Here is a 17,049-nt window from a genome sequence, read left to right on the forward strand (position 1 = left end):
TTTAGACTTTACATTTGGTATTTGTGAAAGTTTGACAATATAAAAGTCGTGAAGTTTTCCAGTTAGCATGCCTCTCTTAATATTAGGAAAGAGTATACTCTCCATACTCAACCATTCACTGGCCTCTCCTTCACAGCTCAGTACTGATTAATGTGCCCAGTGTTTTGTGATGTGGACTTTTGTCCACTGAATGCTCACCAAACACATGTCACTTGTGATTTCAACACAGGCCAACAGAGTTGCAAGAATAATGCATTAATAACCCACTGTGCCTGTAGATGTTCCTACTTTTAAAAGCAAGAACAATATCACACAGAAGGTCAGCAAGGAATATTTCATTTGTGTGTTTTCTTTGCTCTTGTTTTTTCTTTTTTAAACATTCATACTGTAGGTAAGAAATAAAACATTTCAACCCAATCTCTAAGTCTAACACATTTCAGAACACAACGTAATTTGCTCTTGTTTACACAGCTAACTGACAGTCATGACACTATGCAGAAAAAAATGATCCCAATTAATCCACTGCACATGGGCTCTGCTGGCTTTAGTTTCCCTTCAGGCTCTTTGGACAGAGAAGGACCCTAATACTGAGCAGCCAATTTGGTGCCATCTCGTCATTATATCCCAGCACTCTCTACTTGCCTTTAATTTTACCTAATCCTGACCTGCTGGAAGCAATCACACTGTGGTATGTTGCAGTACGAACTGCAGATTAATCGGGTACCCACTTGTCAATGTCAATTCCGAGGGGGTTGGTCGGCCTCAGGGACAAGGGAGAAATCCCCTTGTTTCTGTCGGTACGCATGTCATAGTAGTTCATCTCATCAACCCATACTGCAGACTGGTCAAGAATGCCTACAAAAAAATGAATATAGAAACAGGAAACAGGATTTTTTTAATATAGTTATTATAGTATAATAAAACCTGTGTGCACACTGTTTTTAGAGAACATGCAGTAAGCCCATGTGCCTGTCTCCGAGTATATGCGCCTCTAATATGACCACATTGAGGCATTGTAAATTGATTTTTTCTTAATTTTTCATTATTTTTGTTCCATTTTCTAAATTGGCTTGCATATAAGCACACTATCATTATGCACGTTTTTTAAAGGGATGGTTAATAAGAAATGTAGTTAACTCTCTATTTTCTGTTTTTTGGTTTTTATAAATTTCATTTTTCGGTGCTTATTTTTAGCTGTTTTCGAGTTTTATGTAAATATTATTTTATTTTATTTTATTTTATTTTTTCGGGGCTTTCACTTTTTTATATACTGTATGAAATTATTGTTTTCGGTTACCTTCCAAAATTCTTTTCAGTCACAATATGTATGAACTTGACAGTACTTGCACATTTACCTTCTTTACTTTGCTGTCTTCCACAACGAAATCCATATTCTTCTGGGGTTTCTGTGTGTTTAGGCATTTTGTTGCGCCACAAATTGCAATTCTGTTTTAAATTTCACAAGCTTGTAAATACTCCCTATGGAACTGTAATATAGCTTTAAATCTTGCAAGCAAGAACAATCCTCTGCTTCTAGTAATTGTAATCTCGTTTTAAATCTTGCACGAGTGTTATAATCCTTCAATAGAAATGTAGGAATGTGCTGCTACTCAGCAGTTGGGGTGGGTTTAAAGTATTCAGAACGAATCAATGCGAGATACAAGTCAGGAAGGTGGGACATTGCCATCTGTTTTGTATTTTATTTTAATTTTTCACCGGGGAAAGGGGTCAAGTCAATGAATTGAGTAACCATTTCCAGTGTTTTTCCGGTGTTTATTGGATATGCACCAATTTCATTTTTTTGGTTGTATTGGGGGTGTTTTATCAGTTTTTATCAGTTAAAACAAAAAATCAGAAGCTCTAATTATATTTCAAGTAAAAAAAAAAAAGATAATGCATATTTGGCAAGCCCTTAAATCCCAACACATGTGTTACTTAATAATTTGAACTTTATTAACTCAAACAAAATGTCTATTCTTCAGTGCTTGCTTATTGTGCTCCACCTGAAATGTTCATTATGAGACTGGCACTGCCACACCTGCATGGCCCCCTGCAGAGTCCCTGAAAGGCACGCTTTTCACTCTCCCTCAGCAGACAGTCACTCACCACAACAGTGTAGCCCACTGCTTTGTACTCTCAAGAGCCAGAAAACACACCGCACCTCTCCAGTCAACTGGCAGGGCTCAAACTCAGGTGAGGCAAGAGGAACAGGAACTCCAGCTCAACACAATATATCTGTGTTTATGTGACTACTTCCCTACTGTATACAATGAAAAGCATATTAAACTGAAAAGATCTGTAATACTTTATGTATAGTGGTTTCCACAAGCATTTGTATCTCTAATATTCTAACGCAGGGGTGGAAGCATCAATGCTCTTGGCAGAGACTCTCTTAAGAACTGAGCAGTTGAAACTGTTAAGTTCAGAAGTATAATAAATGAAGAGATCATTTTACCTATCTTCTCAGGCTTCAGTAGTTTAAAGGAGACAGTCGAAGTGCCATCTCCCCCTGACTTGGTGGTGACAATAATTTCTCCCTTGTCATTTTTAGCCGGCCCCACTCGACACACTATCTTGCTGGCAGACATCCATTCTGCAGTCAGCAGGCAGTTGTGTCCACAAATTGACAAACCTGATAAGAGAAACAGGAACAATGATTAAAGAAATACAGATTTTAACATCTTGCCCAAAATACCTTGAGTAACTAGCTTGAGAGTTGAATTAGTTAAAATGCTCCTGGCTTTTACTTCCTACCCCAGGCAATTTTATTCTGCATAGCATTCTGCTCATGTAAAAAAAAGCACACTCAGTTTCAGCAACTAAACTCAGAATGAAGTGATACCCACTAGAGACTGCAGATTACTCTGGCACGGAGACCTTATCACCCTTTGTTCGCAGCACAGTCAGCATATCTGTGTTTAATACAGAGAGGGAGCCTTGTAGTAAAGCAGCCTGACTCCTGCGCTGACAGCAGACTACAGACTGGGACTTCTAGTCTTTTACCTTCACAAGTAGATCAACTAAAAATAAGTGAAGCCAAGTGATTAGAGGGGAAGACTCAGAACCGGATGATCTTGATTTCTCAGGCACAGAATTATCAATTGAAAAAAGAAAGCAAATTATCACAGCTCAGAGGCTGTTGAATTTAGTTCTTAAAAGTACAGAAAAATGCATATTCCAATTGTTTAAAATTACTGTATTGTTTTATTCAATTCATTAAAAGTCTTTTTTTTGTATACCCCCCCGCCCCACCCCAAGAATTTGAAAAACACACACATTCTGTGATATGTTTCCAACATATGAAAGAACTCCAGGTTTTTCAGATTTCCCAATAGACAGCAGACTTGCTGCTATCACCTGCCCCTTCTTTAATGCACTTTTGGTTACATGTGAAACAATATTTTCAATAAAAGTGATATTATGTGCGAGGGGTAGAGTAGATTAGCAAACTCTCCAAGTCTAATCAGAAGGCTTTTTCATTAATATTTTGTGGGCTAAAGAAACCATGCACCAAATATAATATCTATCAGTGCAAATACTTAGCCCTGGATGACCTCTTAAACACTTACCTTCCAGGTGTTTTATAAACAGTCCTTTAGTTTAAATTAGTAAAAACTTTCTTTTAAGGCGTTTAAAAAAATGCTTAGCATAAATTATTAGTGGCTAGGCAATGTTTTAACACACGTGATGTACTGATGCAGAAGACAATCTCCTTTCAGTGTACCTTTAAGCTGCATGTCAGTGAAAGTGGGAACAGACTTTGGGCCTCATTTACGAAAAGGCACTAAATATAGCTGTAATGTGCACATTAAGTAGTGAGCCTAACATGCATCATAAATCTAAATTTACTGTCCCATTTACTAACTGAGAATGTATTAATTTACGTGCACACTATTTGGCTAATTTACATACTATAGCGTGCACAGTACATGTATTGTGATAATTTAATGTGCACGATAATGTCCAAGACCTACCTGTGACCACCGTGATAAAAAAGCCCCAGCAGTCCAGGCGTATCTTTTGGTCAGTTGCTTATTGTGAAAGGTTGCTTTCATTGACCAAAAATGAGCGATCAACAGACTCAGCCCTCCACAGGGCAACGCAAAGGAAAAGTTTGAAATTCGAGTGGAGGAGGTGATTTTGAATTATAATACTTTTTGGTCCAGTGTTTTATTTAACCACTCTCTTAATTTTTTTTATTTTTTTTTATAAATTTAGTCGTTGCCAATTAGTTTTTTATTATTTTCTCCCCAATTTGAAATGCCCAATTATTTTTTGGCTCAGCTCACCACATCAACCCCTGCGCTGACTCGGAAGGGGCGAAGATGAACACATGTTGTCCTCCGAAGCGTGTGCCGTCAGCCGCCCGCTTCTTTACACTCTGCAGACTCACCGTGCAGCCGCCTCAGAGCTACAGTGTCGGAGGACAACGCAGCTCTGGGCAGCTTACAGGCAAGCCCGCAGGCGCCCGGCCAGACTACAGGGGTCGCTGGTGCGCGGTGAGTCGAGGACACCCTGGCTGACCAAACCCTCCCTCCCCCCAGGCGACGCTCGGCCAATTGAGCGCCGCCCTCTGGGAGCTCCTGTCCATGGTCAGCTGTGGAATAGCCTGGACTCGAACTCGCGACGTCCAGGCTATAGAGCGCATCCTGCACTCTAGCGAGTGTTTTTACTGGATGCGCCACTCGGGAGCCAGACCACTCTATTATTTGTACCAATGTAATGAACCATAAAATAAAATCTAAGTCTGTTATTTAAATCTGTTATTTACAGGTAATTTTCACTGCTCTATATGAAAACTTTAATGCAAGTGGTGCCTCAATGATGCCAGATAGATTTCAGCCCAGAAAAATAGGTTTAAATAAGAGCGCCTATCAGTGGTTAAAGCCTGATGTCCAAACTCAATTATCACTCAATTATCACTCAATTCAAGGCGCACACTACGATTATCGCCCTTTAGCAAACACAGGGCTTACATTAAAATTATTCTCTGCGATCATTTTTTAATATGCATTCGCCATCGGCGACTGTGGGAGAGGGCAGGTCAGGTACAAAATAATGGTTTCGCTGATAGTTTTTTTTCCTCCCTGATTTTATGAAGCACTAGTTTTGTTGTTAATGAATACAAACGTTTACCTCAATATTCCATGCGTGGTTTGCGAGGAGTCAATTAACTTCCGCAAAGCAACGGGTAGCCGCTGAAAACAAACCATTGTCAAGCTGTGTAACATCCGACCGGTGGACATGGTTAATTATGTTGACAACCTACGTGACCCTAGATACAAACTAAAATTAGGTGTTGTAGGTTTAAAGCAATGCCCATACTACCTGCCGAAAAAAAGACCAAAATCTCTTCATTGTATGAAATCTTACAATATTCGTCATACAGTAAGCATATATATATATATATATATATATATATATATATATATATATATATATATATATATATATATATATATATATACACACACATACACACATACATACATACATACATACATGCACACACACATACACACACACACATATACACACAGTGCCTTGCAAAAGTATTCAGACCCCTGTCCAATTCTCTCATATTACTGAATTACAAATGGTACATTGAAATTTCGTTTTTGATATTTTATTTTAAAACACTGAAACTCAAAATCAATTATTGTAAGGTGACATTAGTTTTATGTTGGGAAATATTTTTAAGAAAAATAAAAAACTGAAATATCTTGCTTGCATAAGTATTCAACCCCCACACATTAATATTTGGTAGAGCCACCTTTCGCTGCAATAACAGCTTTAAGTCTTTTGGGGTAAGTATGTACCAGCTTTGCACACAGTGTCGGAGTGATTTTGGCCCATTCTTCTTGGCAGATTTGCTCCAGGTTGTTCAGGTTGGTTGGACGACGCTTGTGGACCGCAATTTTCAAATAGTGCCACAGATTCCACCATTTTTTTTTTTTTTGGTTCCTGGGTAGTGTTATTTCCTAATTGCTTATGCCTCAAAAGTATAGAAAATGGCTATTATTCCCCACAAACTTTGCTTTTGTGACCAGGACAGTGATATTTTGAAATTTACCTATTTTGCAGAACATTCCAGATAGATTCAGTGCTGAGTAAACTTGGAGTAACTTCTAGAACTTTCTAGAACTTTCCAGTAATATAAATAGTAGTATAAATACAGGGGCCTTAAGCCCACCAGTTCAGTTTAGTTCCAGCTGCCTAAGTGGATACATATCTGCATTTTTCTGAGATGGCATCAAGAGGCTGCAAGCATCCGGCAGACGCATTTTGCTATGTCTGCGGCCAATTTATCAAGACAAGAGCGAAAAAGTACTCCGTGGAAGCATCTGCTAAGATGTGTGAGGCCTACAAGGCATATTTCGGCATGCCTGTCGGGGATCAAGACAAACCCTGGGCACCTCATTTCACCTGCGAGCACTGCAAAAAAACTCTGGAAGGTAAGATGGACAATTGTTGCTCGGAATTTTATGTTATAAAATGTGTTAATTTTTAAAAGTTTTTAATTTTAAAATGTTTTACAATTTTCAATGTTATTGAAAAAATATATCATATATGAAAAATGTTGCGAGAATCTCTTACACATTAGTCATGGGTGAAATAAATGTATTTTTGTAGGATGGTACAGAGGGGAAAAGAGAGATGAAGTTCACTATCCCAAGAATTTGGCGTGAACCCACTGACCACTCAAGCAACTGCTACTTCTGCATGGTGGACCCTTCCAAGCGGACGAGTTCTCTGTGGGGAGGAACAACGTCAAGTGGGAGCCACTGGTGGACCCCCGGAAGGTGCTGATGCCACCACTGCACATCAAATTGGGCCTTATGAAACAATTTGTAAGAGCTCTAGATAAGGAGTCGGCAGCCTTCAAGTACCTTCAACACTTCTTCCCTAAGCTGTCTGAGGCAAAGGTCAAAGCCGGTGTTTTCGTCGGACCACAGATAAAGAAGATCCTGGAGTGCAATGAATTCCCCAAGAAGCTCACTAGTAAGGAGAAAGCGGCTTGGAACAGCTTTGTCGCAGTGGTTCGGGGCTTCCTGGGCAATCACAAGGCCGAAAACTATGTGGAGCTGGTTGAGACTCTCGTGAAGAACTACGGCACAATGGGCTGTAGGATGTCCCTCAAAGTCCATATTCTTGATGCTCATCTTAATAAATTCAAGGAGAACATGGGAGCATACTCGGAGGAGCAAGGCGAGTTCTTCCACCAGGATATACTGGACTTTGAACGCCGCTACTAAGGACAGTATAACGAGAACATGATGGGATACAACATTTGGGGGCTGATTCGTGAAAGTGATTTACAGTATAATTGTAAATCTCGAAAAACTACTCACTTCTAAATCTTTTGTAGTCATTTTTGTATTACTTTAGTATAAATACATGTTAATTTGGATTCATATGTTGTTTTTTTCTGACGTTATGTGAACGAAAAGACACAAATTCGCCTGTTTTCTCATTGGAAATAGGTAAATTTCAAAATATCACTGTCCTGGTCACAAAAGCAAAGTTTGTGGGGAATAATAGCCATTTTCTATACTTTTGAGGCATAAGCAATTAGGAAATAAAACTTACTACCCAGGAACAAAAATTGTGTTACATAGTGTTCTCAATGGGATTAAGATCAGGACTTTGACTGGGTCACTGTAGGACATTCACCTTTTTGTTCTTGAGCCACTCCAATGTGGCTTTGGCCTTGTGCTTGTGATCATTGTTCTGCTGAAAGGTGAATTTCCTCCCAAGCTTCAGTTTTTTAGAGGACTGAAGCAGGTTCTCTTGCAGTATTTCCCTGTATTTTGCTCCATCCATTCTTCCTTCAGTTTTAACAAGATGCCCAGTCCCTGCTGATGAGAAGCATCCCCACAGCATGATGCTGCCACCACCATACTTCACTGTAGGGATGGTGTGTCTTGAGGCATGGGCAGTGTTAGGTTTGCGCCACACATAGCGCTTTGAGTTTTGGCCAAAAACCTCTATCTTGGTCCCATCTGACCACAAAACCTTTTCCCACATCGCAGCTGGGTCACTCTCATGCTTTCTGGCAAACTCCAGACGTGCTTTCAGATGGTACTTTTTGAGTAACGGCTTCTTTCTTGCCACCCTCCCATACAGGCCAGTGTTATGCAGAGCTCTTGATATGGTTGACTGGTGCACCATTACTCCACTCCCAGCCACTGAACTCTGTAGCTCTTTCAAAGTGATTGTTGGCCTCTCTGTGGCTTCTCTCACAAGTCTCCTTCTTGTTTGAGTTTTGAGGGACGGTCTTTTCTTGCCAGTGCCTGGGTGGTGTGATGAAGCTTCCACTTCCTGATTATTGATCCAACTGTGCTCACTGGGATATCCAAACACTTGGATATTATTTTGTACCCTTTCCCTAATCTATGCATTTGTATTACTTTATCTCTAACTTCAGTAGAATGCTCTTTGGTCTTCATTTTCCTTCAGATTCACAGCCTGACCAATGATCCTTCAACAGTGGGGTTTTTATCTAGAAAATGTGACAGCAACTTTAATGGTTCACAGGGGGAGGCCAATGGTAAGGTAATTGTGTCCTCGTTAGGGCATTTTCTTTCATTGGTGTAAACTGGGAGCTTCCACAGCACAGGGGTTGAATACTTATGCAAGCAAGATATTTCAGTTTTTATTTTTCTTAAAAATATTTCCCAACATCAAACAGAACGAAATTTCAATGTACCATTTGTAATTCAGTAATATGAGAGAATTGGTCAGGGGTCTGAATACTTTTGCAAGGCACTGTGTGTGTGTATATATATATATATATTATATAATATATATATATATATATATATATATATATATATATATATATACACACACACACACACACACACACACACACACAGAGACACAGACACAGACACATACCACACATACACACTTTTACAGGTAACACTGTCTCTCCAAACCAAAATACTCCACCCAGACAAAGGATTCCTCCTGGCTTTTATGGTCTGTGGCTGGAGCCTGATTAATCATTAATTAACAATTAACCAATTAAGGCTCCAGCCACATTCTCACATGTATTTGGCAGGGAGGAATTTAACCCTCTCCCTGCCGATCCAAAACAAACAAGAATTATAATGAAAATCATAATGAAAACAACAGTAAAAATGATAATAATAACACAAATTATAGAGGCAGGCTGGCACCCCATCATATAGACACATGACTTTGTTTTGATCACTCCATCTTTACACTCCTCCCTTTTCTATTTTGATGCCAGCTGCTCTGCTCCGCGTACGAACACCGGATATCGACATCTTGAGACTAGTAACCCCACGTCATGTTTTGCCAAATAAAAAGGAGAGAGGAGTTGCAGAACTCAGAGGCAGTGCATAAAGAGCACATGTTTTATTGGATATTTACCTTTTAAAACACAAAATGCCAGACACATTTTATCAATTTGTATTATACGTTAACTTATGTAAAACGGCGTGCATTTATTTATCGGTTAACCATTTAACCTATTACATCCCTACTTCCGGACATGATTCCATGCAAAACAAAGTTTGTGGTCAATTATATAGCTTTTTAGCGTACAATGTTTTGAGTGACAACTTTCTAAACTGCATGGAAACCCGGCCAATGTTTAATAAATCTACAATTTTAAACATAAAAAAATTAAAAAATTAAAAAAAATTGTCAAGAATAAAATGTATGCCATTTTAAATAGCACCCAATCACTGAACAGATAAGTTAGACACAGGTACAATTACATAAATTAAAGTTTAAAAGGAATTATAATGTGCTGATGTAAATAAAACACATTCACAGAAATACTCCCATGTACTGTAACAATGTCAATTCAGAATCTTGCATATTTATATTGCATTGTCAGATTTAATATTTAAACATTTCAGGTATTTACTTACTTCAAAACATTTTTCTTTCTATTCTATTGCCCTATCCTGCTGAAGTATGCTTGTGCTTTTTCAAGTTTAAATCCTAAACTATTCACATTTTTTTAAGCGAGTTCTTGAATCGAACCGAGTACAGCAGACAATGTCTCACCTATGAGATCAGCCGGCCCAGTGCCCAGGTTCTCCCCTCGGATCGTAACCTTGGTCCAGCCTACCCCTTCATTCGGAGAGATGCCGGTTACCAGTGGGGGTAGTCGCCCACGAGACATGATGAGCTGCAGTGATCCAAGATTCCAGTAACCTGTCAACAAAGTCAGGCAAAGGTTTAGGTTTTCTAAAAAAACAAACATGCAGCCTTATTAAATCAAATCAAATATCTGGTTTAAACATGTATTGTACTTTATTTTCTTTCAAACTTATGATACAATAAGTTATGGAACTTACACTGTATAAAACAACTTTTTATTTTACTTTTATTTTTTTAATATCCAATAAACTACTATCACCATTTCCATAATATAAATGTATACGTGAAACAAAAGAGAATAACCACACAGTCAAGCTCTGGATCATTTATACAATAATAATAATAATAATAATAATAATAATAATAATAATAATAATAACAATTTTTTATATAGCCGCCTTTCACAGTGGACCACCATCACAAAGCGCTTTACAGAGGTAGGCTGTGAACTGTACATTATATGCTGAGTCAGGACACTGATTTAACATCTCATCCGCAGGAGCACAAGGAGGTAAAGTGACTTGCATTATGTTTTAAGCAACATATTACGTTAACATTCATTATGGTAGGTGACAGGACGGCTGAATGATGACGTCCCCAGACGAGGAAGCTGACACAGGGGCAGGTACTTGCAGGTTGAAAGCACCGGTGCGCTCGTATTTATTGAAAATAAATCAAAAGGTTTAACAAAAACAAATCTTGAACACACACACAAATACCTCCACCAAACAAGTACCGTGCTGCTCCTTCCAGCACAATCAGCAATTCTTATTTTTACTTTTGCTTTCGTTTCTGTCTCCTGTCTCTCACATACACACATTCCTCCTCTTGAACACCCACCCTGAACAACAAAATCTGCAAGTTTTTATACATGTGACCATCTCCGGATTAGCAACAAATTAATCAATTCGAAGGTGTTCACATTCCACACAAGTTTAGTGTGATGGGGCTTTAACACCATCTATGCTGCCAAACAAAACTCAAAATACATTCAAATCATACCAATACAAATCGAGTTTTTAACCCCAAGCAAATACATTTCTTTTTAAAATTATAATACACTATTTACAATACATGCAGGGCTCTCCTCTACCCTGCTACATATACCCCCCCCCCCCCCTTTACACTTTAAAGATGCAATGTGTTTCAGTAAAATCAAACGCCCAATAAGCTTCGCATCCCATGCAGAGGGAGAAACCTGTTTGTTTTGTAAGCATTATGAATGCTTATTCACCACTGCTACCCGTTAGGAAATTGATTTTGATTTTTAATGTAAAACTGTGAACATGAGAGTATATCTGTACATTTCTTTTAAGTACTCTCTCTCTCTCTCTATATATATATATATATATATATATATATATATATATATATATACACACACATACACACAGTACTGTGCAAAAGTTTTAGGCAGGTGTGAAAAAATGCTGTAAAGTAAGAATGCTTTCAAAAATAGACATGTTAATAGATTATATTTATCAATTAACTAAATGCAAAGTGAGTGAACAGAAGAAAAATCTAAATCAAATCCATATTTGGTGTGACCACCCTTTGCCTTCAAAACAGCATCAATTCTTCTGGATACACTTGCACAAAGTCAGGGATTTTGTAGGCATATAGTCAGGTGTATGATTAAACAATTATACCAAACAGGTGCTAATGATCATCAATTCAATGTGTAGGTTGAAACACAATCATTAACTGAAACAGAAACAGAAACAGCTGTGTAGGAGGAATAAAACTGGGTGAGGAACAGCCAAACTCAGCTAACAAGGTGAGGTTGCTGAAGACAGTTTACTGTCAAAAGTCATACACCATGGCAAGACTGAGCACAGCAACAAGACACAAGGTAGTTATACTGCATCAACAAGGCCTCTCCCAGGCAGAAATTTCAAGGCAGACAGGGGTTTCCAGATGTGCTGTCCAAGCTCTTTTGAAGAAGCACAAAGAAACGGGCAATGTTGAGGACCGTAGACGCAGTGGTCGGCCAAGGAAACTTACTGCAGCAGATGAAAGACACATCATGCTTACTTCCCTTCACAATCGGAAGATGTCCAGCAGTGCCATCAGCTCAGAATTAGCAGAAAACAGTGGGACCCTGGTACACCCATCTACTGTCCGGAGAAGTCTGGTCAGAAGTGGCCTTCATGGAAGACTTGCGGCCAAAAAGCCATACCTCCGACATGGAAACAAGGCCAAGCGACTCAACTATGCACGAAAACACAGGAACTGGGGTGCAGAAAAATGGCAGCAGGTGCTCTGGACTGATGAGTCAAAATTTGAAATATTTGGCTGTAGCAGAAGGCAGTTTGTTTTCCGAAGGGCTGGAGAGCGGTACACGAATGAGTGTCTGCAGGCAACAGTGAAGCATGGTGGAGGTTCCTTGCAAGTTTGGGGCTGCATTTCTGCAAATGGAGTTGGGGATTTGGTCAGAATTAATGGTCTCCTCAATGCTGAGAAGTACAGGCAGATACTTATCCATCATGCAATACCATCAGGGAGGCATCTGATTGGCCACAAATTTATTCTGCAGCATGACGACCCCAAACATACAGCGAAAGTCATTAAGAACTATCTTCAGCGTAAAGAAGAACAAGGAGTCCTGGAAGTGATGGTATGGCCCCCACAGAGCCCTGATCTCATCACCGAGTCTGTCTGGGATTACATGAAGAGAGAGAAGCAACTGAGGCTGCCTAAATCCACAGAAGAACTGTGGTTAGTTCTCCAAGATGTTTGGGCCAACCTACCTGCCGAGTTCCTTCAAAAACTGTGTGCAAGTGTACCTAGAAGAATTGATGCTGTTTTGAAGGCAAAGGGTGGTCACACCAAATATTGATTTGATGTAGATTTTTCTTCTGTTCACTCACTTTGCATTTTGTTAATTGATAAATATAAAGTATTAACATGTTTATTTTTGAAAGCATTCTTACTTTACAGCATTTTTTCACACCTGCCTAAAACTTTTGCACAGTACTGTATATACATACATATATATATATATATATATATATATATATATATATATATATATATATATATATATATATATATATATATACACACACACACACACACACACACACACATATACACAGTAAATTATTTATAATTTTATTTTATTATTATTGGCTCAGTCCGACAATTCTAGGTGATGCAATACTTTTGGCCAATAGCACACAACATGTGCACAATAGCACAATTTTTTAAACCTTGTTCCATTAATGTGACACAGGTCTTGCACAGCATTTAATATACTGATGTTCCTATGAAAACACTGCTATTATACCCTACTACTGCTAGTATACACTACTACTGTATACTACACTGATTTTAACTACTGGGTTAACAAATTGCATTTAGTACTACATTGTCTTGAAAGAATAGGGGTCACGTGCTGTACTGTAGTTTTAATTAATTATAACATAGAACCTATTTAAAGATTATTACAAACTTACCAAAAACAGTGTGTTAATTTTAAATGTATTTTTACTTACAAGAAAGTTGCATTTTCCCCTCTTGGGGAGATAAATATTATACAAACCAATCATGTATCCACACACATTATATAATGTACAGTACTGCACAGTACAGAATCTTAATACTGAAGCACTGCGACACTGCGGCTGTAATACTGCAGGCCAGGCATCTACTTCCTTGTGGAACGAGGCACAGTAGAAATGCTTGGGCAGAGTTCCTGCGTCCAAAAAAGGCCTAAAGTAAAGTAAACAGAGTTGGTCTTTCTCATCCACCCTGTTAGCAGCCTCTCGGCCAGTCTGGAGACCACACACCCAGACCACACAGCACCAGCTCAACTCTCTCGCACGCAACGTCTAGGAGCTGTCACTCTGCCCAAGCATTAGAGATGGGGGCTGCAGGCAGGGCCGCTTGCTTCGGATTGTTGGACTCTGTGTGTGTGTGTGTGTGTGTGTGTGTGGAGGGGAGCCGATCTCCTGCTGGGAAAACATATCGGTCATGGCCTTTTGCAGTAATGAGCTCCAACTCCTATAAAAAGTTAAAGGGCTGATGAATGGTGAATGTAACACTCATTTAACGGTAATTAACCTCATCTCTTTTCCATGTCAAAGCCGCTCGTAAGGTGCAGGAGTAAAAAGGATAAGGCAATGAGTTATTATACCCAGCTTGAAAGACACTTCTCCAAAGCAAAACCACAACACAGCCTAATACAGTAGAATAGAGGGGGGGTCTCTGCAGCTACCACACACAGAGGAGTTCTTCAGCGACGAGTCTAAATGTCATCATAAGCTCTGCTGATGACACATCCTTAGCACTGTACTGTATCAGCTTTCCCAGAATACCTCTGAGGAAAGCCATCACTACAACAGATAAAACTTAACTTGACTGAAGAATAGCAAGCTTGGCATAATTGTCCCAAAGGCAATGCTTGCCTGAGGTGTAATTTAAAGTGATAAAATAAAAAAAGTTAAATTCAAAAATAACATTTTTGCTGGTATCTTCAGTAGTACACTACTATATGTCATAAAATTTGATTTACAACTCAATAATCCTATTGTTGAAAGAGAAATGTTAAAACTCTTATTTCTAATTAAGTTAATTTTTGGTTTTGTGGTATGCATCCTTTCTTGCTCTTGCATATTTCAACAAATTTTACTGTCCACAGTCACAATTTCCCATGACTGAATGCAGACAGTATACAGTACAGTAACACCCATTTTAAAAAGATTCATTGTTGGTTTCAAATTCAAAGTCTTTTTTTCCCACCACACAGAGTGTTTTAACCAGATTATTGTATTTTGTTTAAGGTCTCTTTGTCCTGCATCCTAATAGAGAGTGCCTTTACACAGTATAGGTGGGGCTCTTCGTTTTCAGTTTTTATTTTTGATCATGTGATGTCCGTCCGCCCCCCCCCCCCCCTTTTTTTTTTAACCATCTCCGTTCAATTCAACTCTTGGAAAAGTGTTGACTGTGAAACAAAATCACTTTGTTTTTTTCTCCCGTAACTTGATTGAGGCTGTGATTCTGTTTCATTGATAATGTAAAAAAATAAATAAAAGGCAGCTCCTTATTTTTAATTCAAACCGAACGCAAACAGCCAGTTAAATGGATTTAATTAAATTGTAATTCAGAGGAAATTCTGTTTAACATTTTTGCAACGAGTCATTAAGATTTTAAAATCAGGAAAAGCAACTTAACTGAACTCGCTTTGTGTTCGGTTTGAATTAAAAAAATATATTTTTTTAACATTATCAATGAAACAGAGTCATAGTCTCATTCAAGTTACGGGAGAAAAAAACAAGTGATCTTGTTTCACAATCAATGCTTTTCCAAGAGTTTTATTAAGAAACAGAGTTGACATCACATGACCAAAAATAAAAAATGAAAACAAAGAGCCCTAAGTATAGAGAATGCAGTTTCAACACAAATTAAGTTATACTGCATTCTGAAGACAGGGTAAATGTCACACACTCACTTCTCCCATCCCAATGGAAGCTTTGTGCAAAGACTAAACTACAGCAAAAAGCTGTGCTTCTCTGTTCTTATATCAAGGTAAGGCCATGAGTGTGATGAAAGGCTATAATGTACCCTAAGTACTGCACATGTTGACAATAACTATGCTGACATAGCATAACATTGTTTTGTGGCACTGTACTTGAATCAAATTCTGTACAGTATATACTGTATAATAAACAGTATAGCTGACCAAAAAATATGCACACACAAAAAATCACTATAATACTAAAGAATAACCATACTTACCTTTCTTTGTTTTAATGTGATGGGTGGGCCTGTTTCTGTGAGCAAAGTTATTTTAAGATTGGAGTTTTAAAGAAGGGTTCTTTAAAAATACTTTTCAGTAACACGAATTTACCGAGGGGAAAAAAAACGGACTGTTTTATTTTTAAATTGATCATTGCAGCAGAAACATATTTATGTGAATTAGTTACAATACACCCATGAGGTACCAGCACAGTCAGAGCTATGAATCTCCAGCTGTAATCTTTATTTATAAAACGGAATGTTTGGATGCTGCACGCTGATTGGCTGTTGAGGATTTTTTACCCTGCAGATAAATAGTACAGTGCACGGCGGAACTTATTTTTGCCGAAGCACAGTTCAATTAACAAATTATCAATACGCAGCATATTATACTCGCAATAAATATAGGCTACACATTGTTGTGAGAGGTCTTTTAAAATTTTTAAAAAGGAGTGACATTCCTTTCGTCACATTTGATCTTTTCGGAGGCAAGGCAGTAGGGGGGCTTAGTGACGTCACTGCCCTATAAAAATATTGTTAATATCTCAGAAACAATAATAGCAAAAATGTTCTTTTCAACGGCACAAACGTAGCACAAACGAATGCGACAAGTTTGGTTCAATTCCGACATTGTATGTGGCTGAGTGACGTCACTGCCCTAAAAAAAGAATCGTTAATATCTTAAAAACTATAGCAGCACAAACGTTTGTTTCAACGGCACAAACTGGCACAAATGCATGATATATGACTCATCGTTCGTGCTGTTTGTAGGGGGGCCAACTTCACGGAGCTGTATTCCTCCCATCTGTTGTGCTCAGTGTGTCTGCACTGAGTGACAGGAAAACAAAAAGAACTCCGTGCTGTCTAAAAACCGCCCCTTGGTGTATCTTTTCAATGGCAATGTACACAAAAATAAAGATGTACTTTCTTTGACATTTTAATTAAATTAATTTACTCAGCTTTAACTTTGTGTGTAGTTCATAGTTATAAATGGGACTACTTCATTGGCATAATGATATTTAATAAAACAAACTAATTATTTTTTGCCCTAAACATGATTTATACTTTTTTTCTTTCAAATCCACTGTTTTACCTGTATTATAAATGCAACAAGGCCCTACAGGGTGTCCGTATACGTCGAATATATGGAATTCGGGGGTTGGAGGC

The 17,049-nt window shown here is 38.4% G+C and overlaps 1 protein-coding gene across 2 annotated transcripts in view; it reads right to left on the reverse strand.

Moving 5' to 3' along the window:
• The window catches only part of LOC117394682 (exocyst complex component 2), a 163,132-nt gene that overhangs the window by 118,565 nt on the left and 27,518 nt on the right, over positions 1-17,049 (reverse strand). For both annotated transcript variants that reach the window (XM_033993116.3, XM_059014142.1), the window contains exons 2-4: positions 10,048-10,197; positions 2,456-2,632; positions 729-855 (exon numbers count right to left, since the gene is read on the reverse strand). In XM_033993116.3, coding sequence (XP_033849007.2) covers positions 729-855; positions 2,456-2,632; positions 10,048-10,165 — 422 coding nt within the window. In that variant the 5' untranslated portion in view covers positions 10,166-10,197. The remainder of the gene's footprint in view (positions 1-728; positions 856-2,455; positions 2,633-10,047; positions 10,198-17,049) is intronic.

The sequence above is a fragment of the Acipenser ruthenus genome, chromosome 3, assembly GCF_902713425.1.
Source record: "Acipenser ruthenus chromosome 3, fAciRut3.2 maternal haplotype, whole genome shotgun sequence".
Lineage (NCBI taxonomy): Eukaryota > Metazoa > Chordata > Actinopteri > Acipenseriformes > Acipenseridae > Acipenser > Acipenser ruthenus.